At 46.5% G+C, this 24,844-nt stretch overlaps 6 protein-coding genes across 6 annotated transcripts; 3 read left to right on the forward strand and 3 right to left on the reverse strand.

Moving 5' to 3' along the window:
* Positions 1–1,516: 1,516 nt before the first annotated feature.
* DFL_001201 (uncharacterized protein) lies at positions 1,517–5,531 on the reverse strand (the record flags this gene model as incomplete). Its single annotated transcript, XM_067629785.1, has 3 exons — positions 1,517–3,399; positions 3,462–4,519; positions 4,576–5,531. 3 exons carry the CDS (start codon positions 5,529–5,531, stop codon positions 1,517–1,519), a joined length of 3,897 nt encoding a protein of 1,298 aa, XP_067495770.1.
* Positions 5,532–10,660: 5,129 nt separating this feature from the next.
* Positions 10,661–11,143, forward strand: DFL_001202 (uncharacterized protein; the record flags this gene model as incomplete). Its single annotated transcript, XM_067629786.1, has 1 exon — positions 10,661–11,143. The coding sequence occupies one exon, from the start codon at positions 10,661–10,663 to the stop codon at positions 11,141–11,143; it is 483 nt and encodes a 160-aa protein (XP_067495771.1).
* Positions 11,144–12,368: 1,225 nt separating this feature from the next.
* On the reverse strand, positions 12,369–13,385 carry DFL_001203 (uncharacterized protein; the record flags this gene model as incomplete). The annotated part of the gene is made up of 1 exon (XM_067629787.1): positions 12,369–13,385. One exon carries the CDS (start codon positions 13,383–13,385, stop codon positions 12,369–12,371), a length of 1,017 nt encoding a protein of 338 aa, XP_067495772.1.
* Positions 13,386–14,458: 1,073 nt separating this feature from the next.
* On the reverse strand, positions 14,459–15,814 carry DFL_001204 (uncharacterized protein; the record flags this gene model as incomplete). The annotated part of the gene is made up of 3 exons (XM_067629788.1): positions 14,459–15,181; positions 15,236–15,568; positions 15,629–15,814. 3 exons carry the CDS (start codon positions 15,812–15,814, stop codon positions 14,459–14,461), a joined length of 1,242 nt encoding a protein of 413 aa, XP_067495773.1.
* A 4,942-nt stretch (positions 15,815–20,756) lies between these two features.
* Positions 20,757–22,846, forward strand: DFL_001205 (uncharacterized protein; the record flags this gene model as incomplete). Its single annotated transcript, XM_067629789.1, has 2 exons — positions 20,757–21,593; positions 21,650–22,846. 2 exons carry the CDS (start codon positions 20,757–20,759, stop codon positions 22,844–22,846), a joined length of 2,034 nt encoding a protein of 677 aa, XP_067495774.1.
* A 232-nt stretch (positions 22,847–23,078) lies between these two features.
* On the forward strand, positions 23,079–24,407 carry DFL_001206 (uncharacterized protein; the record flags this gene model as incomplete). Its single annotated transcript, XM_067629790.1, has 1 exon — positions 23,079–24,407. One exon carries the CDS (start codon positions 23,079–23,081, stop codon positions 24,405–24,407), a length of 1,329 nt encoding a protein of 442 aa, XP_067495775.1.
* Between the last annotated feature and the right edge of the window lie 437 nt (positions 24,408–24,844).

The following is a 24,844-nucleotide window of genomic DNA, read 5'->3' on the forward strand; positions in this document are numbered from 1 at the left end:
GAGACGGGGTAGACGAATTCATTGGACGATCAACATGCCTTTGAACCCCCCCTGTTCCAAAGAAGGGTTAGCTAGGGACACGGGCGAAGAAAGGAACAAAACCCGAATTTGTTTAGATTTTCCGACTGAGAAAAGTTGTGGAGCGCCTCTCCAAAAATGACGAAGAAGCAAGAAAGAAGCTTCTTTTTTTTTTTTTTTTTTTTTTTTTTCATTGTCGGACGGCACGGGAGGGATGCCAAAATTTGAAGCAAAAGCATTCACGATTCATGATCGACGGAAACGGGGAGCAATGTGATAGGCAGCGCATTGACGTTTTTCTCATCCCTTCTGTGAGCCTTTGCAAATGTCATTGCGCATTCACGCGCCCGTTAACCGTCAAATTTGTTTTTTTTTTTTTTCTCGGGGGAAAGGGCTTGTGCACCTCCCAACAGTTAAAATTGGGCCACGCTGCCTGCAAAACTCGAGAGAGTGTGTTGAGCAGCTTCGATGGCTGAGGTAATGCATGATGATACGCTATAGAAACGATGTTGTTTGGCCGAATTCGCTAAATCCATTCCACTGGGAATAGTTAACACGGGATAGCTATGTTGCGGCGGGAGCCGCTTGTAGACATAAGCTAGCACGTCTGTTGCATCGTAAGGCACAACGCACGAGGGGAGAAACATATCGAAACATCTCCAACTAGGCACCTGGAGATAAAGAGTCTAATACCAGAGACGGTGGAATTCTTTTCGCCGGGGTCAAGCTGCAGATAGCATTGGTATGCAAAATCGGCCGGATATAGAGGAACAAGTGGATTGTTGGATATTGTCGTAAGTGTGTTGGTTGGAAAGCCAAGCAGCAATGCGGCTGACGATTGATGTTCACGGTATAAAAAAGTTGAAGGTTGAATGCGGTATTGTTCAAATTGCAAAGAGTCGATGTTAGTATTATTTCACGGGTATACTTTGCCAGTAGGTGGTAGCTGTGGCCAGAGCTGCAGGTTGTTACGGATTTGGGAGATGCGAGGTATCGATCTACGACTACGGTTTAGCTACGAGCTACGGAGATATGTTGGGTCGCTAGTTTTGATATGACCACATTCTCATTTTCTATCCTAAAGTATGCACAGCTATACCTCTAATACAAGTCATCTGAGAATTTCATGAACGAGGTTATTCGCATGAGAATCAGGTACATGTGAACTTGAAGATGCGCATATACAAAGATACATGAGTAAGAATGTAAGAAAAATATAAAGGGGTTATACATTTTATGCGTCAGAGGGGAAAAGAAAAGTAAAGTTAAGGGCAAGTATGGTGCAATGAACATTTCCTCCGAGTGTCAGAAACAGCATGAAAAAGAACGAAAACGTAGGGGTGCGGGCTTGGTGGACGATGCAAAGTTGTTGTCTACGTCATCATCGATGGAAACGGGAATAGAAATATCGTTAGGCAAGAAAAAAAAACATGAGCTTCCTGGATCTTAGGCAAGCGTGTAACACCGGGGAGAAGCAAGCCGGGAAAGGATTGGGGGATTAGAAGCGGTCTTCCTGGCGACGTCTGCGAGACTCAAATCGACGTTTCAATCCTTGCTCCCTCATCTGAGCCGACCAATCTGTTTCACCTCCACTTCGTTGGCTTACGGGGAGCCGTCTAGCCTGGCGCGATGTAGAGACGGTTTCCGTGGTTCCCGTTTCATCGATGGCGGGTAGCCCTGAATCAAAGCGTCGGACGGGGAGTCGCTCGCGAGTTGGAACCGGTTGATCGAAATTCTGGGCTGGTGCTCGTGGGGCGGTTGTCTGATCTCCTAGGAACACGCCGGGGATACGGATTTTATCCGGTTTCTTAATGGCCTTCTGCTCCTCTGATTGAGGCTGGAGATGGTTTGGATCGCTGAGTTGTCGCAAAAGGCTCCCGAGCCTTCGACCCGGGACATTGCTTCGAGCATCCCCCGTAGCAAGACCAATTTGATCGATACGAGCCCTTCTCATTGCGCAGAGTTCGGCACGTGTAATCGCACTGGAGCTTCCGGAGTCAGAGGGCGTACGGCTGGCTGCATGTACATTGTCTGGAGAAAGAGATGAAGGTTGGTCGTTAGGTGGAGGTGCTGACGGTTCTCGAGAAAGAGAAGAGCGAGTCTCGTCGTTATATGGATTGTGTTTGACAAATGGTTTCCGAGCAGTCAACATTTGAGTGTCTTCGTCGTCTTCTTCGTCATATGCGTTACACTCTATGAACAGTGAAGGCTTTGGGATCTTCATAACAGCGTCGGCATGGTTGTCTTCCTTAGCAACTAGATTTTGAGTGTCTTCATCGTCTTCGTCCTCGTTTGCATCACATTCTATAAGCAATGGTGATTTCGAGGTTTCCATACCAACGCTGGTATCATCGCTTTCGAGTGCAGTTGGCTTTTGAGTGTTTTCATCATCCCCCTTTGCGGCACACTCTGTAAGTAATGGAGACTTTGGGACATCGACTTCTTTCTGAGTAGCCGGCTTTTGAGTGTCTGTATCGTCCTCTTCGTGGTTCGAATTACACTCTATAAAGAATGAAGATTTTGAGATTTTCATATCGTCGTCGGAATCGTCATTTGCACTACACATTGTAAAGAGTGGGGGCTTTGGAATTTCGACTTCTTCCTGGGTAGCTAGCTTTTGAGTGTCTTTATCGTCATCAGAATCGTCGTTTACATTGCACGATGTAAAAAATGAAGGCTTCAAGGTCTCCATATCGTCATCGGAGTAGTCGTTTGCGTGACATTCTATGAATAACGAGACCTTCGAGATTTCCGTATCGTCATCGGAATCATCATTTGCATTGCACTCTGTAAATAATGTGGACTTCGAGATCTTCGCATCGCCATCTGAATCATCATCTGAATCGTCGTTGGCGTTGCATTCTGTAAACAATGAAGACTTTGTGACCTCCATATCGTCATCCGAGTCGTCGTTTGCAGAGCATTCGGTAAACAGCGAAGACTTCTTGAGGTGTTCGTTTTCTGCAGCAGCTGTTCCTGAGCTTCCGTTGTCCTCGGAATCATTATTCGCTTTGCATTCTGCGAATAATACAGAACTCGAGGGCTGCTCGTCTTCCTTGACGGTCGAATCTGGATCGTCTTCTCCAGCGGTACATTCGGTAAAGAAATGGGGCTTGGGGTTTTCAACGATCGTAGCGTTGGTTGCCTCGTTGTCTTTCGAGCCTTCGGGAAAACACCTATCGTGCGGGTTAGTTACTGGCGATTTGGTTGGCGACTTTTCATGTCCAGGGGGGTTAGCACCATCACCATCTTTCTCGAGAGGTGCTTGTGCCTGGGGCCCGTCTAACTTTCCACCGAGTATTCGCATTCCGTAGAGAGCTTCATGTAGAACGTCGTCTTCCTCTGAGGATGAATCGCTTATGCTTCGAGAAATTGAACAACCTAGGATGGCAACTTTAGTCAATTCGAGTTCCAGTGCTTCACAAGAAAGGGATTGTACTTACCATCCGCATTAATTTTAACGGGCTCGTCCTTCTCAACAATTGCTAGGACTGGTTCTGGAACCCAGGGGACTGGGAATTTGATTCTTCCATGTTTTTTGGCCTGAACGGCCATTCTGTAATGACGACGAACATATTTGTCATCGTAAGGTGGAATCCCGTACGCCTTTCTGAAGCCTCTGAGAACATCGTTGATCGGGAGTTCTGTTTCCATTCGAAGTCCATGAATTTTGTCATCCCACATGTAGGGCCCATTTGAGAGGTCCGTGAAGCCCTTCTCTTTAATCTCTTCCTCTTGCGCCTCTCTGATGCATTGTTTTCTGTAACAGTTAAGGAAGGATTTAGTATCCTTGACTCCAGGGTAGTTATAGAGATATGCAGTGTGAGCTGAAGATATTTGGTATTGCCGACCGCCAAGCCCAATAACCATGTTGAGAAGCCTAAGGATCCCTTTGTTAAAGGCACTAAGTTCTTCAGGCTGTTGAATTTCTATGGCATTTGGGTCAGATTCCATTTCCTTGTACTCTTCGGGGTCCTCAAATGTCCTTCGCCTTTCGATGGCTCTTCCGTCTTCTTTGATCTGAACCTCCTCTAGCGGTGCTTGAGCACACTGGGTAGTTGCTTTCGTCATCTGGATCTCGCGCTTTGGGGTTGTAATCTCGACACTAGTGTCCAATGTGATCGTAGAGGGACGCTCAAAAATGGCATCCAACCAGTTTGTAACGAGTGGCTTTGCTTCAGACTCTAAACTACCAATTGAAGCTGAATCAGTGCAAATTTCTGTCGAATCGCTGCAAGAGGTATCATCTTCTAGCTCATGGCTCATGGGAACTATCATGGAGTTATCGTCGCTGTCAGTTTCATATTCGGAATCGCAACCTTTAACAGTCTCGTCATCTGAATCGGAATCGTTCGTAGAATCGCTGAACGTATTTTTCAGGTGTAGTGGTAGCTTCTCAAGGGCCATCTGAGCTGTGTATTTGCCAGGGAACGATGTTGAGCTTTCGAAGGCTCGGCGAAGACGAAGTGGGTTCTCAAATGCACTGGTTTCTTTTGTCATCCTGTAATATTGTTAGGAAGGATGGCCATTTTAAACTCGCGACATGAGGGAACTTACCCGTATTGATGACCGCCGAAAGTAGGCTGTCTGAAGAGACATTTCCACAACCCCCAAAACGCCTTCTCATCCACACTAGCTAGGCTCGGATTGCTGTAAATAGAAGAGTTCGGGATAATCATTGGTCGGGAGAAATCAATGTATCCGGACCAGTAGACCTTCAACAGAGATTGGCTCGCATGCCTGACCGTATGAACAGCGATGTTTGGGACCTTCTTGTCCTCAACAATTCCGACTGAAACCGGATAGCTGATGTTGCGTGATGTCGGGAAAAGGTAGAAGACGACAGAAACTGCTTCCTTGCCGCTAACACTCCAGAAGATAGCAGGAAGAGTTTTGTAGGAGCTAAGAGCTCCAGCAGACATCGGAACCCAATCGTATGGGCGGACAGTGGTCGAAGCCGGAAGGCGTTCCGGGGCAGCTGCCTGGACGAGGCCGAGAAATTTGAACTGCGGTTGAGGCGTTGCAGCGAGTGTCAAGGCAGTAACTTCTGGGGCCGGGCCGAAGGGGATTGGATCGGTTGATCTAGATCGCCTTCGCATCCCGGGGTCTTCCCGTTCAGCTTTCTCCCTCTCGAACTTCCTGCACATCCCGTCACCGACGATGCCACCGCGGGCCCAAATGTCCCGAGCAAGGTCCTCCGTGTTGGCCTTGTGATAGAGTTCCGCCAGCTCTCGGACCATCAGGAATTTGGTCGGCTGGCTGGGGATCTTCGTTGCCAATGGATCGATGGTGATCGGGTTTCTGATATCAATCCGTGGGACGGTGCCAGACCCCACAGGAAGGCGGGAGCTTTCAAATAAAGCTCGTACCGTGGGTTCCTCGTCATCCAAGCCCGGCAGCCGTTTGGCCCCAGACTTGGCCTTGGAGACCACCCCGGAAGACCCCCACGGGGTCTTCTCCCACAAGCCCATCTTTCGCTCCATCTCGAGCTTCTGGAGTGATGGGGGAAGCATCTTGAATGCCTCAAACACCTCCGTAGATTTATGGAGATAAGTTTGAGGCATTCGCCTTCCCCCGGATTCGGACCGGCCTGCAATTTACAGAAGATTAACATCAAGGTATCTTAAGATATAGATTGGGGTTTACTAGGGGTTTACCTGATGAGTTAGGCGCGGTGCCGGGAACGGATCGAGCAGAGGATCTCGATCCAGGCCTGCTAGAGGCCGGGCCCTTGCGAGATGAGCGAGATCTCGCGGTCTTGAACGAAGCAATTGAGGAGGCACTGCTGTGAACAGAGCCGGCCCTCGAGCTTCGAGCTCCTGGGCGCTGTGGGCGCCCCAGGGAAGCAAGAATCAAATCCATCTCTGGGAGATGGAGGGGGCGAAGGTGTTGATTAGAGATCAACGGAACCGTTAGAAGAGACGGAGGTGGGAAATATTTAGTTTGAAGACGCGTTTGTATTCGAGAGATGTTACAAACGGTCGACAGGAGCTTAGAAGATGAATGCCTTGAGAAGTGGGGTGCTTGACGCGTGTGGGGATGATAGGAGCTTGTCTATGACGAAATGGTGTTGAGGTGAAGGAAAATGGGAAGAGAGGAAGGTCTTGTTTAAATAAACGTGAGGGATTCGACGAGGGAAGAAAGTGAAGAAAGTTTGTTGTCAATTGGGGCTGTTGAATTGATGCTCTGCAATCAATGCAATGTGTTTCGATGTGTTGCATTTAGGACCCTGCTCTCACCAAAAAATGGCCCTGTTAGAAAGATCCAAGACTGGGCTGGGGAGTGCACTAGTATTCTTCAAAGGCAACATCAAGATCATATAAATCCGCTTATAGTTCCTATTTGAATAGCCTTGGGGACCATTCTTGCGTTCACTATTGAACTAGCTAGGGCACCTATCTAGAGAAGCCCTCATATCCTAGTTCCTAATCAGAGAACAGCCAAGAATCATTGACGACGCAAGCTGGGTACATGACTACAAGCTACATCAGATCAACAAGACAAGATACAATACACTCAAGTTCACCTCTATGCTACGGAATAAGATATCTAAAGCTGAAGCTGTGTTTCTCTATCTATGCTGCTATTTATCCTACTGACGGTACATTCATGTATGAATACAGGGTCATGTCTGTGTACAAGTCATGCAAAACCTAAACATGATATCCACGAGGCCCGAGTAAGCCTGTTATGTAGCCTTAGCTGGCTGTAGATGTACGGATAGTGCTTGCTAGCGCTTCCAGGGGCTTCTAGAGACGCCCACGACCTCGCAACGTCGACGTCGAATTCTTCCCGAATAGGATGTTACACAAACTCAACAAGGAAATTTGTTGGATTTTTTTAGCACAACACGTGTTGCTGGCACAAAGCCCAACACAAGTGCCACAAGCTGTCCACAGTCGAGCAATACGAAGCGACCACACGAAGCTATACTTCTACTTAGACACCACACCTTTGGAATAAACGGATCGCTCTGCCGCCATCCGAATATTCCGCCGGTACGCTACTAACTATCGATACCAAGTATCCTCAATTCGTCCACACAAGGAGGCCGTTCGCCTTAGAAAAGATTTACAGCTACAATATGCCATCTCTGAGAAGCGCATATCTAATGCTACCATCCAAGACAGACCTCAATTCTAGGGCACCCCTCGCTATAGAGCTCGTAAACGTACGATTGGCTCCAATTACTATGCGGAAATATTCGCCTACGACGTCTAAAATATTCTATTACGGAACAAATCCATCAGTTTTATTCGGTGTCTCGTAGCTCTACTACTACGATCAGCTAGAATAGCGACATCACTGCAAGCCACCCTCGAATTTTCTGCCGGCTCTCAGTTACGTGATGATATAGGCATGGAAAGAATCTGAGGGTATTTTAATGATGCTACGAAGATTAAAATTCGCTAAAAAAAATACGTATTTACGGAAAACAGTAAAGGGAGCCCAGCCTTGCCGAATTATTTATTGGCCATCACAAGTCTTATGCCTAGGCTACCTATGACGGCAGATTACCCTTCCAACTTCCCCCGTAATAGTGAACCAGAAAGCTGGTTTCCACACTCCCCGCATCACTATGGAGCACACCCGGGCTCCACTTGTTCACCGGCAAGAATAAAACATCCCCAATCTTCTTCGCTTCCTTTATTCCACTGTATTCAAGAAGTCCAACTTCCCTCCCTTCAATTTGATTGATATATTCCATAATAATCTTCGTCCACCTAAATGGCCCTGTTGTATCTAAAATCTTCAGCTCATTATACTGTAAAGACGAAACATCCTTTCGTCTCCACATCATATTAGATATGTCTTTTCGTACTGTCTCCTGGATTGAAGAAATCATTCTTCGCAAGACTTCGTGGCCGGGCTTGGCATATACGCTCCACTGTAGAAACTGTATTCGTTCCGAGAACTTATTCTTAGTGATCCACTCGTCGGAATATTTTGTAGTCTCTAAAACGTCTAGTTCCAATCCGACAACCAGGTTTATCTCTTCCATTTTGATATTTAGTTGACTACCTATGGATCTTGGCATCCACTGGTCGATTGGTGTGTAGCATATTGTGTCTATATCGACGTACAATCCGCCGGATTTATATGCGATAAGATATCGTAGTAGATCTGCCGCTAAGATTCTTTGTGGAAAGTTCTTGTATAAATGGACAATATAAGGATCTGTAGTATTAAAATTTTCGGCAACATATTGTAATGCCGTAATGTCCGTAAGGAGGGTATAATCATGGGATGGATTGCTCAGAACCCAAGACTTCTGGCGATCATAAGCGACCTGTGGTAGACTAGCGGTTTTCCAAGTTTGGTAGATATGCTTTGGGAATTCTATTGATGATAGTTTTGCCGCCTGAGAGAGGAGGTGGGATTGAATCTCCTTTGTTATTAAACCCGATTTTTCTGGCTCTTCGTAGAATTGCTGTAGTGGCGACTTTGGAGCTATACTATGGACCGTCGGTAACAATGTTATTGGGAGAAAGCTTTGCCCAGTGCCTTGGGAGAGGTGATATATAAAAACGAGTAAAACAAGTACATTTAATATTATAAGAATGGATTGCCGGCGCGGGGCGCTGACACGCGGGCAAAGCATTGGGTGGGTAGTAGGCTATAGATTTCGCTACCAAACCAGTATAGTCCGTATATGCATATATGGCGCATTTATATCTTGCTTGGACTTTTCCCGCCAGGGAAGGGAAGCTTGAACAGACAAGGGATGATAATTGGCAGTTATCGATCGCGGAGATATAGATGGAAGCACAATCAATCGAGTCGGTTTATATAATATTAACCCCTTTTACAAAAGGATTCTAGAAAAGCTTATGCGTCAAAATACAGGCTTATTGCTTCCAAGAATACTTGGACATTCAAGAAGTCTTGGAATATTCTTAGAATTCACGGAAATGGCAGCATATTCCGAAAACCATGGTTTTTTGTCTTCCAAGACCATACGAATTTTCTTCTCCTTTGTTTCGAATATCCGTCTGCTTCCCTTTTCGATCGATTACGCTGCAGAAGATTTTTTTTATTTGAATACGATCAAATCGGCGGCTGTCAACTGTATCGTTCACTTCACTAGACTTACCCGTGCTGTCAAGCCGCGCTCGTCTACGCGGCGTTGTAGGCTTAGCTCAATGTAACCTAGTGGGGTGAAGGACCCACCATAGGAACGCATACGTACCCCTGGCGGTGCTGCATCCGAAAGGCTTATAAAAATTCGAAACATAGGAGCACACATGCCGCCAACTCAGAAGTACTGTAAAATGTTCGAAAACTCGAAGACTAAGTTAAATTTAAGGACATTCGTCTCGACTTGCTGTATTTTTGGTCGTTCATTAAAAATAGTAGAGTACAGCAAAAATTGTGGAAAATATGGTAACACGCTTTGAAGCGAAGGATATGGAGTTACGGCTGTCAGCTTTGGATTAATATTAGTTATTAGTAGCTGCCAAGCGGTGGTTTCATTAGATTCGAAGCTAAAGTTTCAAAATTTGGCTGGTTAACTACAGCACGATTTTGTTGCGTGTTATACCATGGCACCGGTACTTGTACTGTATGACACAGCTATCGAATCTGAAATCGATCCTGAAACCGATGCTGGTTGTATGTAGGAGGTTACGACACTGGAATCGACGTTGGCTAGTTAGCGTTATAACAAAAACAACACCATACATTGCTATATAGTCATGCAGTATTAAAGCAACCTAATCGTTGACAGCACCACCTTGGTTCTCAACTCAGGTAATATGAAGGCTTGCTGCTCTGACCAAAATAATACTGGTATCTAGTAAACAACGTCAGATCGTGTCGTGGGCGTCTTAGGGAGTCGCAAGAACGATAAATAGTAGCTGAAGATAGAGGGTATCCAACTAGACCAGGCTCCATGCGACTGGTGTTTGATAAGCAATTAAGTTAGCCTCGGAATACGGATAGTGGTTTTTTTCTTCGAATTGGAAAGTGAACGTGTCCTGCCAATAGAGCCAACTAACGAATGAGAAGTTTTATAAGTAACTTGGCAGCCGCGCAGGTACTGTGGCCAATATCGTACAGCCAAATCCCAGAACCTGCAAACTTCGTGCTAAAGGTCGTCTGGTAGGTGCCCGGTATAGTTGCTTGAGTGGTAGTTAGATCCATAAACATTCTTACAGTATGTCTTATAGTCTAACCAAAGACGCTGTTTAAGGATGCTTGAATCGGATGTTTACTAGGAGTGGGTGATTTTATATGGGACGCAATGATAGCGTCCTGCACAAGAATAGCTGCGTTCTGGAAACCTGGAGAACAAAAAAAAAAAAAAAAAAAAATTTAACTTCCCCACAATCAATCTCACCTTTCCCGACTTTAAACTATCAGACTCTCTACCTCATCCACAGGCTAATTAGCACACGAGCAAAACCGATTTCATCCAATTGTGCTAGCAAGTCACTATACATTCTCCTCATTGGCTTCTTTGGTGTTCTGTCTCCTCAGCCATCTAACGGTCCTCTTGGCGAGGTCGCAGGCAAAAGAATACTATCTAAACACAACTAGAAGCTTCACTTATCACTAAAAAGGAACCCACAATGTAAGTCTCGACATCTTGCTTTGAATGTAACCATCGGTCATCTAAGATGATATTGACAAAAAACACAGAATGTCGACTTCTACTTCCACCACAAAGACTCTGACCCCAGTCGCCTCTGACGAGTACATAATTGTGCTCTCACCCAGTACCACAGCTACTGAAGCCGTCGACTCCAAGACCTTGAGTCGCCAGAAGTCCACTTCGTCTGACGAACGAAGCTTGGATTTCGCCAGCGTCAAGAATAGCAGGGAGGCGATTTCTAATCCCGAACCAGCTATCACCACTGTCGAAAACGATGAAGCCAAAAGCGGTGAAACCGTCACTGATATCCCTTCTCCCAAGGAAGGTCGTGGCATCGCCAACCCGCCGCCTCATCAAAGTCTCCGTACCGTCCCGGGCTATCTCAATTTGAGGACCAAGATTCCGCGCGAGACCAAGCTTGTCGCCGGTCTCCCCATCATCTGGGCTAAGACTGGAGATCCCAAGCATGATCTCCAGTTGTTTGACAGGGTCTATCTCGGAAAGGAGGATCCAAATAAAACTTCTTTCTAAGGATGCTACTGGAAGTCTAGACATCTCGGTATCGTGTTGACATCGTTGCAATTTTCATACGGACGTTTCCCTTCCTCCTGTGGATTCTAACTTACGGTCCCAATGATCATAAATTTTATTAATGGTGTCAATGTTCCTTTGTTTCGCGTTGATTATGGCAATGGTATTTCCATACATTTGGTAGCTAGCGGGTATAGAGGGGTGGAACGGGGTGGATCATCATAACCTCAATACCTCGAAATAAATCTAACGGGTGATACGGAGGCGAATCCATGCGTCTGTCAATCGATTTCATCTTGACAAGAACTCGTCCGTCCCCAAACCAACAAGGCATGTGTGTCCCTGATCAATACGAAGTCAATCCAGAGACTTCAGAGGTATTATTTCTATTGTTCTAACCTTTTATGCATCCAGATGGCCAAGACTGCCCCGAAGACTGCCCCCACGACTGCTCCCAAGGCTGCTCCCGCCAAGGTCGTTACGAAGGGGTGACTAAGACCAACATGCCGAGGGACCAGAAAAGGAGGCGGGAGGAGATGGTGAAGAGGTTTGGTGAGAAATACACTGGCCTCGTGGAGGGGGTCAACGCCATGAATAGGGGGGCCTTAGAGGGGCACCGGGCCGAGGAGGAGAAAGGTAAGAGGGCGAAGAGGAAGGCTTCCGAAATGGAAGCACCGGCGGCTCCTCTCCCTCCTCCTCCCATTTCTCCCACTTCTTTTCTTTTCCTATTTAGACACGTGAAAATGAATGATAATTTTTTAAGTCCAAATAATTAGTATCGTAAAACGTAGTCTGGAAAGTAGTGCTTAAGCTGTTTTAAGTCGAAGTGAATTCGTGAAGTCCTTCCACAAATGCAACAGGAAACAGTGTTGACATCGTGGATCAGATGACAAGTTATACGCCAGTCATTCTATGATGACATATCATGCCAAGTAAGAATACAACATCAATCATGATATTAACCACTACTATCTGGTTTGCTGTATATCTAACCCTCGCAACGAGCCCAATCTAACCCGTGGTTCATAAATCGTAAAGAATCTAACATGTCTTTTCCAAAACCAGATAACTCCATGGATCTACACCCACGGCCGTTGCAAAAACTCTTTCAATCCCATAGAACGCCGGACGCCGATGAAAGAAAACAAACCCTTCCGAGAGACCTATAACCATTTATCCCCTCTACCATATGACCTTAAGCCAGAATATCCAAAATCTAATCCAATCAATTCGTGAAATCTCTCTCCCAAGCCCCCTCAATCCTCTCCGCAAGGAAGATCAAATACCTCCCATCCTTCCACTCCCACTTCCCACACAACCCCACAAACCCTCTCCTCCACCATCTATTAGTCTCTAACAAGAACTTCCACGACTTCCAGCTCTTATAATCCCCAATAACCCGATCCTCGTTGACTTGTCGATAGAACTTATCCATCGCCGTAAGTGCATCCCTGATCCGAACATTGCTATCACAACACCGGTTCGAGAACACATTGATACAATCGTCAACAGACGGCTCTATGCCATCGGTTCGGAGGTCCGAGACTCTAATGGTTAAGTGTGTAGTCGGTGGGTAACATAAGGGTTGGTCTAAGATCGGCTCCCCCTTCTCGGTTACCATGTTCTCAGCTGAGAGGGTAGAAGAACCTAATTCGCATCGTAGCTGCTCGAGCAGAGGGTTGACGATATGGGGTCCTAGAACTGTGTTCCCGGTGGGGGATCGAAAGTTCTGGGGGACGAACCAGTCTATGATTACCGAACGCCAAGTCTTACATACGGATGCAAGACGGACTTGTTCCTTCCATGTAAGGTTTTGGAGGATTTGAATTTGGAGTTCAAGGGGTAAGTGTGGTGCTTTCCCAGATGATGTCGAAGACGTAGAATCATCCTTGGAATTCGGAACTCCCATCTTTTCAGATTTATCCGAAAACAAATATTCGGAAGACTTCTGTTTTGAAACCAAGGTTCTGATTTTTGAAGGAAATAGAGTTGTAAAGCTGCTCGGTGACGGATGATGATGAGGAGGAGGGGAGGATAAAGCTTCAGACGAAGACTTCCATTCCAAAAAGTATTTGTAGAGTTTCCGAAACGTATATTCGTACGTTTTACCATCTTTTTCGTTATTAGAAATGACATCACCAGTTTGCATATTCGATTGTACAGGCGAGGAGTGGTATCTATGACGTTCGCCCTCCATATCCGCCGCCAACCTGTCAAGCAGCAGAACCCGTGCTGTTGCCATAGTTTCTAAAAATGAGAGAACGTCGAACGAGCTTAGAAAGGCAAAGAAAATGGAGGTAAATGCGGGTACTGTCAGAGATATTTATAAACTACCGACTGGAACAAACTGCACCTCCCAACCTGTGAAATATAAAAAGGGCACAGCTGCATGCACCGAGGCTCGTTATTTAAACTGTTTGCTTCTAGCCCCTCCAAGGGATCCTTGCTGCGCCGTAAAGCTCCGGGCCAAGAAAAAAACGTCAGTAGGTTAGCTAGCAAATAATTAAACCCGCTAACAAGAAAGAAAAACTGTTTTTTTAGACAGGTTTCGCAAGATCCGTTCAAAGACAAAGAGGACAAACTGGCGGCAATATAAAGAAGTCTCAGATCTACTTGAGGCGAAGCTTTACCTAGCGAGATCATTCTGGCGTATATCCTTTCTTTTTATCCTCCTGGGTCCTTCTTCAAGGTACTCAGCCGATTCGGTCTGACCATTGGATCATGGTCCTTCTGTGATCTCACGGGTACCGTTTTTGTGTTGCGTGTCGTCGGCAGCTGTTCTGTTATGTGCGTCCACATGATGTATGCAGGCACCACCGTTTGAAAAGAGTGGACGTCATGGACGAGCCACTCTGGGTGGGCAGCTGACCTTTGGTGCTTCGATGCCAGAATTTAAGGGGGGCAATTGTGCAAGCCCTTTTTTCCCCCGATACACTGGCATGCTAGGAAACAGGGAATTTTCCCTGTTTTGGGAAGTGTGCACACGACAATGTTTCGAGAGACTTTAGGTGTTGAATATGTTATATTTTAAGGGGTGCGGCGCAGGTGGCGTACCATAGGGGCGAGTGGGCATATTATTAGGGCTGGTGGCTATTTGGCGGAATATCGGTGTATGAAGTCATCTATACCTCATAATACATAGCAGAGGTGATATTTGGCCTTACGAAGAAATCAAATCAAATCTACTAGTTTTCTGAGTAGTCTCGAGGCCAGGTTTGTTTGCCCGACTTTGATTAATTTGGGTATTAAAACACTCTAATATTCCTATGATACAAGGTATAAAGTAGATACAGTAGACAAAGTTCTAGACCTCATCTATTTATGGTTAAGCGCGCTGACATGTCTAGCGTGCTTGTTAATAAGCTCACCAGCCTCGGTATCATTCAAGAAGATTGTGAAGCCGTCGTTGTGGTTGGGTCCGTAGCTCCATCCGTACCATCCGAACTGCCAGAATTGGTCTCCAGCAATCCTCTCAGCAATAGAAGTCTCCTGCCACTCCCTAATAACTTCGAGACGTGTGTAGTTTGAAACTTGGCCGAGGTATTCGAGACGCTTGTCTGGGGTCAACCAACCGTACTCCTCAAAGACAACTGGCTTGTTGGCGGCGCGGCCAGAAGCAGCGTGGTCCTTGATCCACTGGGTTCCCCACTGCGGGGTCTTGCTCCACCAATCTGGGTAGAGATGGAAGGTACCGTAGTCGATGGTTGGGATATCAAGTTCAGCGTCGAAGTCAGTACCGTCAGCGCCGTTGTAAGCCCAGTCTGGATCCTCGGGGTGGTTGAAGGCACCCTCGCTACCGACGGAAACCATGTGGTCGGGGTCGAGAGACTTGATGAAGGCGGAGATATCGACGAACCAGGCGTGAAGCTTGGCTGGGTTGCAATCCGGGGATCGTGGAAGATTGCGGGTTCCGTCAGCACCGCAGCGGGGTTCGTTACCGAGCTGCCACGAGAAGATGGCCTTGGAGTGCTTGTATCTTTGGACGACGACCTTGACGTAGTCCTTGAACTTGGAGATGATGTCTGGCTTGCTGTAGAACTATTGGCAAGTTAGGAAATGGGCCTTCAAAGACGAAGGTTATAGCAAACTTACATCATCGTGATACTTATGACCAAGATTGATGGTGTAGACGTCCATACCACCATAATCAGCCCAGTTGTTGGTGAGGGTCATGACCAACTTGACATCAGCCTCCTCAGCGGCCTTGACGACAGCATCAAGCTTCTGGAGACCAGTGGGTCCGTAGTTGATGGTGACCTTTCCATCCTTCCATTCTGTGAACCAAGTGCCGGTCGAGTCTTCGAAGTACTGTGGTAGGCCGTTGGGGTCGAAAGTGGCATTTCGGTCGTTGAAGCACCATGTTCTCATAACCTTAAGGCCAACCTTTCGGGCAGCCTTCAAGCCGGCAAGGTTATCGGCGTAGTCCTAAAGCAATTGTCAATTCATTATCCACAAGACGTATTTGCACAGAAAGTGTAAACCTACGTTGCTGAAGGGAAGGTAGTATGCGTTCGAACCGGCGAAGTAGAAGTCCAAGCCGTTCAAGCCGAACGTATTGCCATTAGGGTATGGGAAGTCCCTCTTCCTTCCAGGAGGAGTGTGTGCCGGCACCGGGTTCGCAGCGACCATGGAGGCGGCTGCCGCCAATAGAACAGCTTGCTTGACATACATGATGAAAAGATGGACTTTTGCGGACCACAAAATAAGGTATCAGGATCTTGAAGGTTATCCTTAAAGTTAGAATGGAGGATGGGCGGTAGGCCCGATATAAATACCCGTACTCCGATAGCTACCTAGGCCTGCCCGGTCTGGTAATAGACTCTTTGCTATGGTTAGGGATCGTAAAATGCACCCCGGCAGAAACAAAATGCATCGCCTGTAGGCTTGCTCGGTCTATAGACCATGTCCATGCCTCTTGGCCGCACTAATGCTGTTCTTTTAGCAAAGAGACAGTGTTCCAGCGCCCCTACTGTGGGTATGTGGTAAGCGCAGTTAGCCTAACCCTTCCTTCGATGTTCCATCACGAAATGCAAAGTTCTGAACCCAAAAATCGTGCGCCGGACTTATTGTGGGTCGATTAACCCGAAGGGTGGAGGGGCCGGCTCTTTGGACGGATGCAGTCAGTCCGCAGCGAATTAGAGTGTATGGCGTTCCTGCAGAACAGGGGCGGTAAAGGACATTTACCTCCCTGCCGATTGTCGTAGTCTGCCCGCCACCATGACGAACAACCTTAATACACTCACCTAATAAAATGGTGTTTCGTCGGTGCCACCCCGCTGCCAATATCTCAGCCGCCCTAAGACGTGCAGTGGGCGAAAAAAATCTGGGGAAATAGTACCGCTATCGCTGGATCGAGCATGCTTCTTTTCTTAGCATACAGAGTATGTGTTGGCTAAATACGCTCGGTATCGTCAGTCCCAGCAGTCCCAAGGCGGCGTGGATTAATCCGAGGACGAGCGACCGACGGAACCCTGCTGCCCAAAGAATACACATCCTCGCTCGATTCTACCTCCATAGTACAAGCCGATTTTAAAGCTTTGAACCGTGAGTTTTTCGGATTTTAAAACTCTGAGAGGGGCACAGATACAGAGCACGGCCACCTTTCGAGGTTTTCTCGCGACATTGACCCTGTATGATTGTCATCCTTCTGTTCTGGACTCCTTCCATGCGCAGAAGTATTTTAAATTTCCGCCGTGAACCGCTATACGACAGTGCTCAGGCCGCGGATAGGGCCGATCTATCCACAAATGATGAGATTAAAATACTTGAGCGTGCTGCAGAAAGTGACTCCTGACCTAACGTTTTCTGTACGCTCGGTCCTTTGGGGACTTACGGCCGAGGTAAACATCTGTCTTGCTTTACTCTTCGAGGCCGATGCATGCAGGTTTCTCGAGGTCTCATTCCTAAGAAAACGATATGGTTTTCCCAAGACATACTGCCGACCTATCGATGCCAGAAACCGTGACGAACGGGCCTTAGCGCGCCCATAGATGGTGCTTCTCTAGCCCTGTCTCCCCGTCACCTTGCATTTTTCCGGTGAACAAGCATCTAGGAAGCCCAAAAAGCTGCATCCAGCGTTCCATCAAAATTATCAAGGATTTAGCTGGAGGGCCTCTTTTCGGCGCACACACCAGGAAATACATAACCGGTAAAACGGACCAATTGTCCGATGCGCCAATTGGGGTTGTCGGGGCGGCACACATATTTGTCTTGGATAATTGCTTCCAGAAGCTTGAACATGCTGGTTCGGGCTTGATTTTTTGGAAACTTTAGGCCTGTTAGTCCCCTGATTAGCTTGTAAAAATTAAAGGATTATTTCATCGACTGGCTGATCGCACCGAATGCCTCCGAAGCTTTAGACGAATATCTACCTCGTAGATGGCCGATTAAATTCCACGTGAGTATGGGACGCGCAAGGGCCAAGTTGGATAGTTGAATCGGTCAGAGCTTGAACAAGGTCATTCCTGACCAAGCCATTGCAACGCAAATCAGGGGATTTGTTATTCGTCTACATGATGTCGTCGGTTGCAGTTGCGGAATTGCCAATGACCTCAACAGGTAAGATCCTTGAGGCGAACAGGACCCAAGCGGAAAATGCCCTTGCTCCTTATCTTCCCATCCCGCCGAAATGAAAAGGGTCATTAATGTCGAGCTAAGACGCGATGCGGCCGTCGACGTCCTCCGCCCGAAAAGGGAACCTTGGTGTAACATGCAAGAATGCAACAGCAACAACGCTTTGAATTTATGACGGCAGCGCCAGAAGGCCTAATCGAGGGCCAACTTGCCGTAAATTAGGTCACACGTTATTACTAAGTACGAAAATCTAGCAATGTGACAAAGTTTTGATTTATGCCATTGCCGGTAGATTTCTTGTTGAAGTTGCCAAAGGTTAACACAGTTCGGCCAGACCTCCAAATTCATACGTCGACGTCCGCCAATATAACACAGCTGCACGGTGGCGGCCTACGCGCCTACCACCACCAGCTAGGGACTCCCTACTTGCGAACTTATTGTAGATGCCTCAATCAGCCACCGGTAAAGGCTCCCTATGGCACAATGAGGGCACAGACTACGGCGCTGCGAGGAACGTGCGGGCTGTCGCCATCTTCGATGTGATTCTTGATCACACACACGTACACTTTATCTGTGTAATTTAAGACCCATTCCACCCTAGGATTCTAGCCAGCTGGTGCCCAGATACTATTACCCCTCGACAACCTTAATCTCGGATTGTCTCGTTGGGAAAGGGCTGAGACAAAGGATAAATATCTTTTCAAGAAACTTAATTCGATAAAAAAATACGATTAATTCTGCGATTCCCCAGCTCTCTCATCTGAAGGTATGAGGCTATGTCTGCTAAACCCTATACTTCCTAGTTCCACCCAAACATCGATCGCACCCATAGATTTCAGCGATTTAACATGGTACACCAGGGGGGAATTAAACTGACCTGGTATATATAATAGGGAAAGAAAAGTCCGTTCGTAGGAATACAGTCGGTGTGAAAGAAGGAAAGGGTAATCATTTGAAGAAACGTACACGTATATATACGGACGACGGGGTCTCGAATTGATTCTAATGCTAACTTTGGCGCTTGAGAGAGGCCTCGCCGCAACTATTTCTTTGGAGCCTTGCAATCATAAACATAGTATCCTACTCCACCGTCACCTACGATCGGAAGGCCATGGGGCCTGTCTCCCGTCCAATACGATGATATTTAATAAGAGTGCTTTATTTTCCTCCAAGAATTCATAACCCAGCTGACACATAATTGCAACAAAAACAACACCGGCCAAGAGTGGCCATCCAGCCACTCTGATCCCTTATCTCAGTGCTAGAAAGGCCATTGACAGTCACCCAACGAGATCTCGAGGCCAACTCTAGGTGACTAATTGTTAAGTTTAATTCCTTTATATAATTGTGTAGGCCTGATTGCATATATAAAGAGACATTCGAAGCTGAGTTATATTACACGAGGTCCACTTTTGAGCAGAGAGAAGAGAAGGTAGTACGTGTACACAGCACATAGGCATACTCCATCTCCCCGTATGTTGAACTTGTACGAGCTCGAATGCGTCTGAATCAAACCGTGAATGTGACTCCTGACGGTTAGCTCAACTAATGGCTACATTGCAAATTTATCAGCCCCTCCCGTTTAAACTCGACTATCTCTAGCTCTACCCATAAACCTTGACTGATGGTCCGGTGCCTTGATCGACTTTCCCACCAATAATATTACTATAGCAGCGACACAAAATACTTCGTGATATATGTCAATTGCAAATCTAGCTTCTTCTCCTAGTCAGCGCATATATTAGCCGCTACCTCAGGAAGGTACCTCGCAGGTTTATTGATCAAAGAAATGTCCTAACCAAGCAAGCCATTTCCGAATCCTTCTGTACGGAGTATCAAATTGTTAGCCTCCCGAACCGAGTAAATATATCAGCCGCACAAAATACAAAAAAAGGTTTCTGAAAAAAAGGGGTATGGTTCGCCACAGTTGGCTTGATTCTCTTTATTGTATTTCTTCCCGTGTGGCTTCCTAGCTTCATAACATATCCTCAATCATTGGAGGGGTAGAGGGGGCCTGGTTTGGCAACAGGCGCTTTTCTAGGTTACTAACAACGTATGGGTCCGCAGCGGATGCATGGGTAGACAAGCTTCGCCCAAGGCCTTACAGATGGCAGCCGAGGCGGATTCTCCTTGACTTTTTCTTAGGCGTATTTTCTTCCAAGGTAATGTACTGGTGCTGCGCATGCTGTGGCTTGTTGTATATATCGGCTCATTTCTACCTGATTTCTTTCCGCCTCTTCCTTCTCTGTCTCTCCCCCTTTCTCTTCTTAATTCTTTCTCTCTCTTTCTCTTCCCTTCTGTCTTTACCGTCGATAGACGGTGAATCACCCATGTAAGTTCGCGGATTAATACCCTGTATTCAAAAAGTTCCCGCGAAATGCCAAGTATTTTCAGCAGTACCGCTATAGCCTTGGCGCTATGAAAGTCTGTGTTTAATTGGTCGAGTTCAGACCAGACCCACCTTCGTGCACGAAGGGGCAACACCTGAGAAGGATTGTTCTGCGATGGGGTGCATTACCCAATTCGATGACTTCTAATAATGGAGGTTGAGGTTTTGTGCCTTTGCCTATGCCTTTTCAATCGGTGGCAGGATTCGATGAGTACTATGGCCTCATCGGAACTTTATGATACATGTTTACATACGTATACTTGAATCCCGAATTGTTCAGCCTTCTCACTAGATGCCGCCTCGTAACTGCACAGTAAGCACACAGCAAGTACCTAGGCACACATGCAGTGTACCGCAGATGCAGATGGCAGGATTTCCCTGCATCGATGCGCGTCCACATTTGAGCTTTATCAGCTTCGGTCTTCCCTCGTGTCTGTTCCTTACATAAAATATTTTTCCTCCTTTCTCAAGCAGGATATCCTTTCGTTTCGACAAAATCGATCCAATCGATATATCGATAATTAACATTCTGTGTTACAAGCGTGCAACAGAGCAAACATTAGAAACATTTAAATGTTTTCGCAACAAACTCTCGAGCTCTCAGCCCCGCGCACGACTGTTCAGCCGTTTTAACGATTTGAAAGTATCGCCATGCCGTCGTTTCTACAACGTATCGGCTTGAAGAAGAGAAAACCCGGGAAGAATAAACTAGGAAAAACAGCAGATCTTCCAACTTCGGCTGTAACAAGAGATGCGGAATCTATACCAGCAGTTCTAGCACCACGACGTTCTTTCGATTCTCGAGCATCCGGCTCGATAATCTCTATACCCCGAAGCGTCGAAGACTTCGAAGACTTTAAGCCATGGAAGAAGAAGAAGAACAAGGGAAAGCAAGCCCACCGTGGCAATGCAGATATTACGGAACAGATGCGACGAGATTTTATAGCTCTCCAGCATAAAATAGATCGCATCGAAGCCCATGTCGTTCCGAAGACCCCTCCTGATGCGTTCAACCTAGACGATCTGAATACTGCGGTAACGACCAATGCTATACGGACGTTCGTCGAGTGTGCAATGGTAGTATATGAGGAAGGAAAGGATCCAGATGTACTAACAGATTCAGTTCCAGAAACTCCAGATGATATCAGGAATGCATTCGTCAAGGCCTTAGAACGATGCAATGACCCTGAATTTCTTTTCAGACTTTCTCAAAAGATTCTTCAGAAATATAGTACGACATACGGACCTAAAACAACTGATGCGGGACCCTCGGAGCAACAAGATCTCAGAAGCGATGGAGCCTCTGAACCATCATCCAAACCAATGCAGACCATTCTTCTCCCGCAGATCGAATATCGCCCGCGACGTCGACATGAAAACGAAGTCTGTCTGTCAGTGTCGAGGCCCTACAGGCTCTCGCCGATTCTTCAACAGTTCATACCAGCATCCGAACTTAAATCCAAACCAGACCTAATCCGAGGGGAACTGGTACCTGTCGCTACGCATCTGCTGCGAACCAGGATCAACGCTGAAAAACGTCAAAGAGGCGAATTGATGCCTCACCTCCCAATACCATTCGGACCTTCTCCTCCCCCATCGACCAAGTTAGCAATAGAGCATCACAGGAGCCAAAGTATCTAGGACTCCATGATCTCTATGCAGAGAACTGCATTGAAAGACTGGAAAATCAGGCAAGCGAAATGGCAAATCTACCTCGAACGTACACGGAAAACGTAGCAGTGGAGCGGATTGGATCGAGACCCCAGATTGAAGCCACAGTCTCAAGACCTAATACGCTTACCAAACCGGACGAGCCCTGCTTCAAGTCTTCACCTGAGGACTTAAGCATCGATGATGAAACTCTAGATTTAGAAATCCTTCCTATTTCCAGAGCTTCTTTAACATCCTCTCTCGGGCCTTTACCGCAGAAAACACCTCATGATTCTAGGGTACCTCTCAGTTTTACCGATAACCCTATAGTCCTCCCCATGAGCTTCCCTGATCCTAGCTTCGACGAAGTTCTTAGCGAGGACGAAGAAGAAAGCGACGTCGATCTGGGCTGTTCAATTCGATATGACGGTCAAAATCCTCAACAGGCCAGCCCACTCACTATATCAGAACCTCAACTCGAACCCGGACCCGAAGAACAAGGAATGCAAGTATTAGACACAGATAGAATCCGCATTGGAGGCGACCCCTGTTGCGTTAGTGTCTCTAGCGAGTGTGGATTTTGCGTAGATAACGATCAAGCAGATGATGGCGAGGAAGAGGACGACCGCAACTGGGATGATGAAGCTGCCGCCCACTTGAGGGCCATACACTTGCTCATATTACTCAAAGTCCTCGCCAAACGCCAGAACGAAAGTCAAGGCTCAATCCAAACGAATCAATCATCTTCAAGTTCAAGCAGGTCGCCAACTCCCTCGGATAGCTCGGAGGCATCTGGAAGTGGCAGTAATTCCAGTACTACAAGCCAGAGTATCAGCGTATCCGATTCAAATGGAACCAAGCCAGGTGGATCCTCAAAAAAGAGACCGAGAGAAAACGACCCAAATGAAAACGGCAACAACCCTAACGGACCTCCACAGAAAAAACTGGCGATCGATATGATAAGAGACACTCTCAAAAGATTCGCATGTCCGTTCGCCAGAGGCAAGCCGAACGAACACTCGGGATGTCAAATGATCAATAGACAGAACCTGAGCGGACTCAAGTTAGTATCTCTCTTCCTAGCTCAATAAAAATAAAAATAAACCATAAGAATTCTAACATTTATAAAAAGGGAACATGTCAAAAGGAAACATTTTAATAACGTCCTACCGAACGAAATCCGTATAGCTAAAAGCTGGAATGAAATTTTCTTACACTGCAACAAAAACTGGACAGGACCAATACCTTCTCCCTGTAAGCCCCTTACCATACTCCATTATAGATATGCAATAAACTCTAAATCTCGATATAGATATATCCAATATGTTCCTAACCGCCAACGGTAGCCAACCATTCACCTTCGAACCATCATCCCCAATTAACGACGGAAGATACCGTCCCATCGTCCCTCTCCTCTCCTCCCCAATCCTAGGAGGACCTACCTCCGATACAAATGCATCCGAACTTCTATCCCAGCCCATAGTCCAGGTCCACACCCATAATCCAGGAAACTACGACGCAAGGCCCAAAGCGTCAGAACCTACCGTCGGCGAGGAAATGTTTGATTTCTTAGCCACGGGGGGATTCGATAGCATATTCCATTTACTCCCACCACATATTCAATCCATAAACCCAGATGAACTTCAAGTGCCAGTCAGTCTAGCTCTAGAAGATTACATGCAATCGAACTTTGGCATCAACGTCAACCAAACTCGTAGTCAGCTAATGACTCCAGAGTTTACGAACAACCTTAACATGCTATTCCAGCAGGTGCAACCAGAAGTAACACCACAAGTAATCTCAGAAGATCAACCAGAAGAAGTACATAATCAACAGGAATTAGTTCCTCCAGGCCACATGACCCAGGCTTCCAGCCTCGGGACTCAGAGTACCTCACAAGCCGTCGAAAGTCTACCAAATCCACCCCTCCCATCCCAACCACCCACTATAAAACTCCACCTCGAGAAGCCCTCCTACGACAACATTAACACGACTACATCCCCACCACCGATCACAACATCCGAAACACCCAGCGACAAACGTATCCCCTTCATCTCCCCCGAACTTTCTCACTGCCTAGACTACCTCTTCGCCGACTCAAAACCCTACCTCAAAACCCAACAGCCAAAATCCCGATTATCCAGATCTTCATTCTCATCTACATCCTCCTCCTCCCCTCCATCCTCCTCCTCCTCCTCCCTCCTACTCCCAGACCCCGACACTCAAACCCCAGATACCCTCTTCAGCCTGTCAGAAAGAAACTCTCTAGACCTACCATCACCACCCCCACCACGACCACTAAACACCAAAGCCTCCCCAAAAAGTCCCCCCAAAAAATCCCCAAGAAATAAAAGATACTCTCTACATATCCGGTATAAACCCAGAACCCCGGGGTCTCCGCACCAATGTGCTACTTTTTCTTTCAACCCCGATAATGAATATATCGAACTGAAGCTGGCTTTCAACGATTGGATGACGAATACTTTCTTTTCAAACAGTGATCAAGAATTCTCGTGGAATTCTTGGGAGCTGGAAGACACCGATTACCACGAGAGAGTACCGAGCCTAGAGGCTCTAGTGCAGAATCTTCCGTTTACTTGGACAGCTTTTCGAACGACTGAAGCTGCGTTTTTGTTGGTGCCGAAGCAATGAGCTGTTGATTGGTTTATATGTATCACGACAGTGATATTACGTTTTACACACGCCCTCTCTATACGAACCTTTTTTAAATCCGTTTTTTCCTTTTCTTTCCTTCTTCATTTCTTATATAACGCGGCGCATCATTTCTAATTTTCCCTTTTTTTATCTCCTTTACCAAGTTTCCTTTTTTTCTACTTGATACCCATTATGGCCATGGAGTTTTTGATTTGATTTTTGAAATATTCTTTTCTTTATATCTCTTTCTCTTCCGTATGTGTGTACGACATGCCATCATCACCAGCGTCGAAACCTCATATGATTATATCAACATCTACCAAAAGTACTTCCTTTCTCAATAAAATACTTTTCCTCTTCCTTCAATTCTCATCCACCCAACAACAACATCTGCTACATAATATACGCACTCTCCAAAAAAAAAAAAAAAAAAA

This window comes from Arthrobotrys flagrans (assembly GCF_004000055.1).
Source record: "Arthrobotrys flagrans strain CBS H-5679 chromosome Unknown unitig_15, whole genome shotgun sequence".
In the NCBI taxonomy this organism is placed as follows: Eukaryota; Fungi; Ascomycota; class Orbiliomycetes; order Orbiliales; family Orbiliaceae; genus Arthrobotrys; species Arthrobotrys flagrans.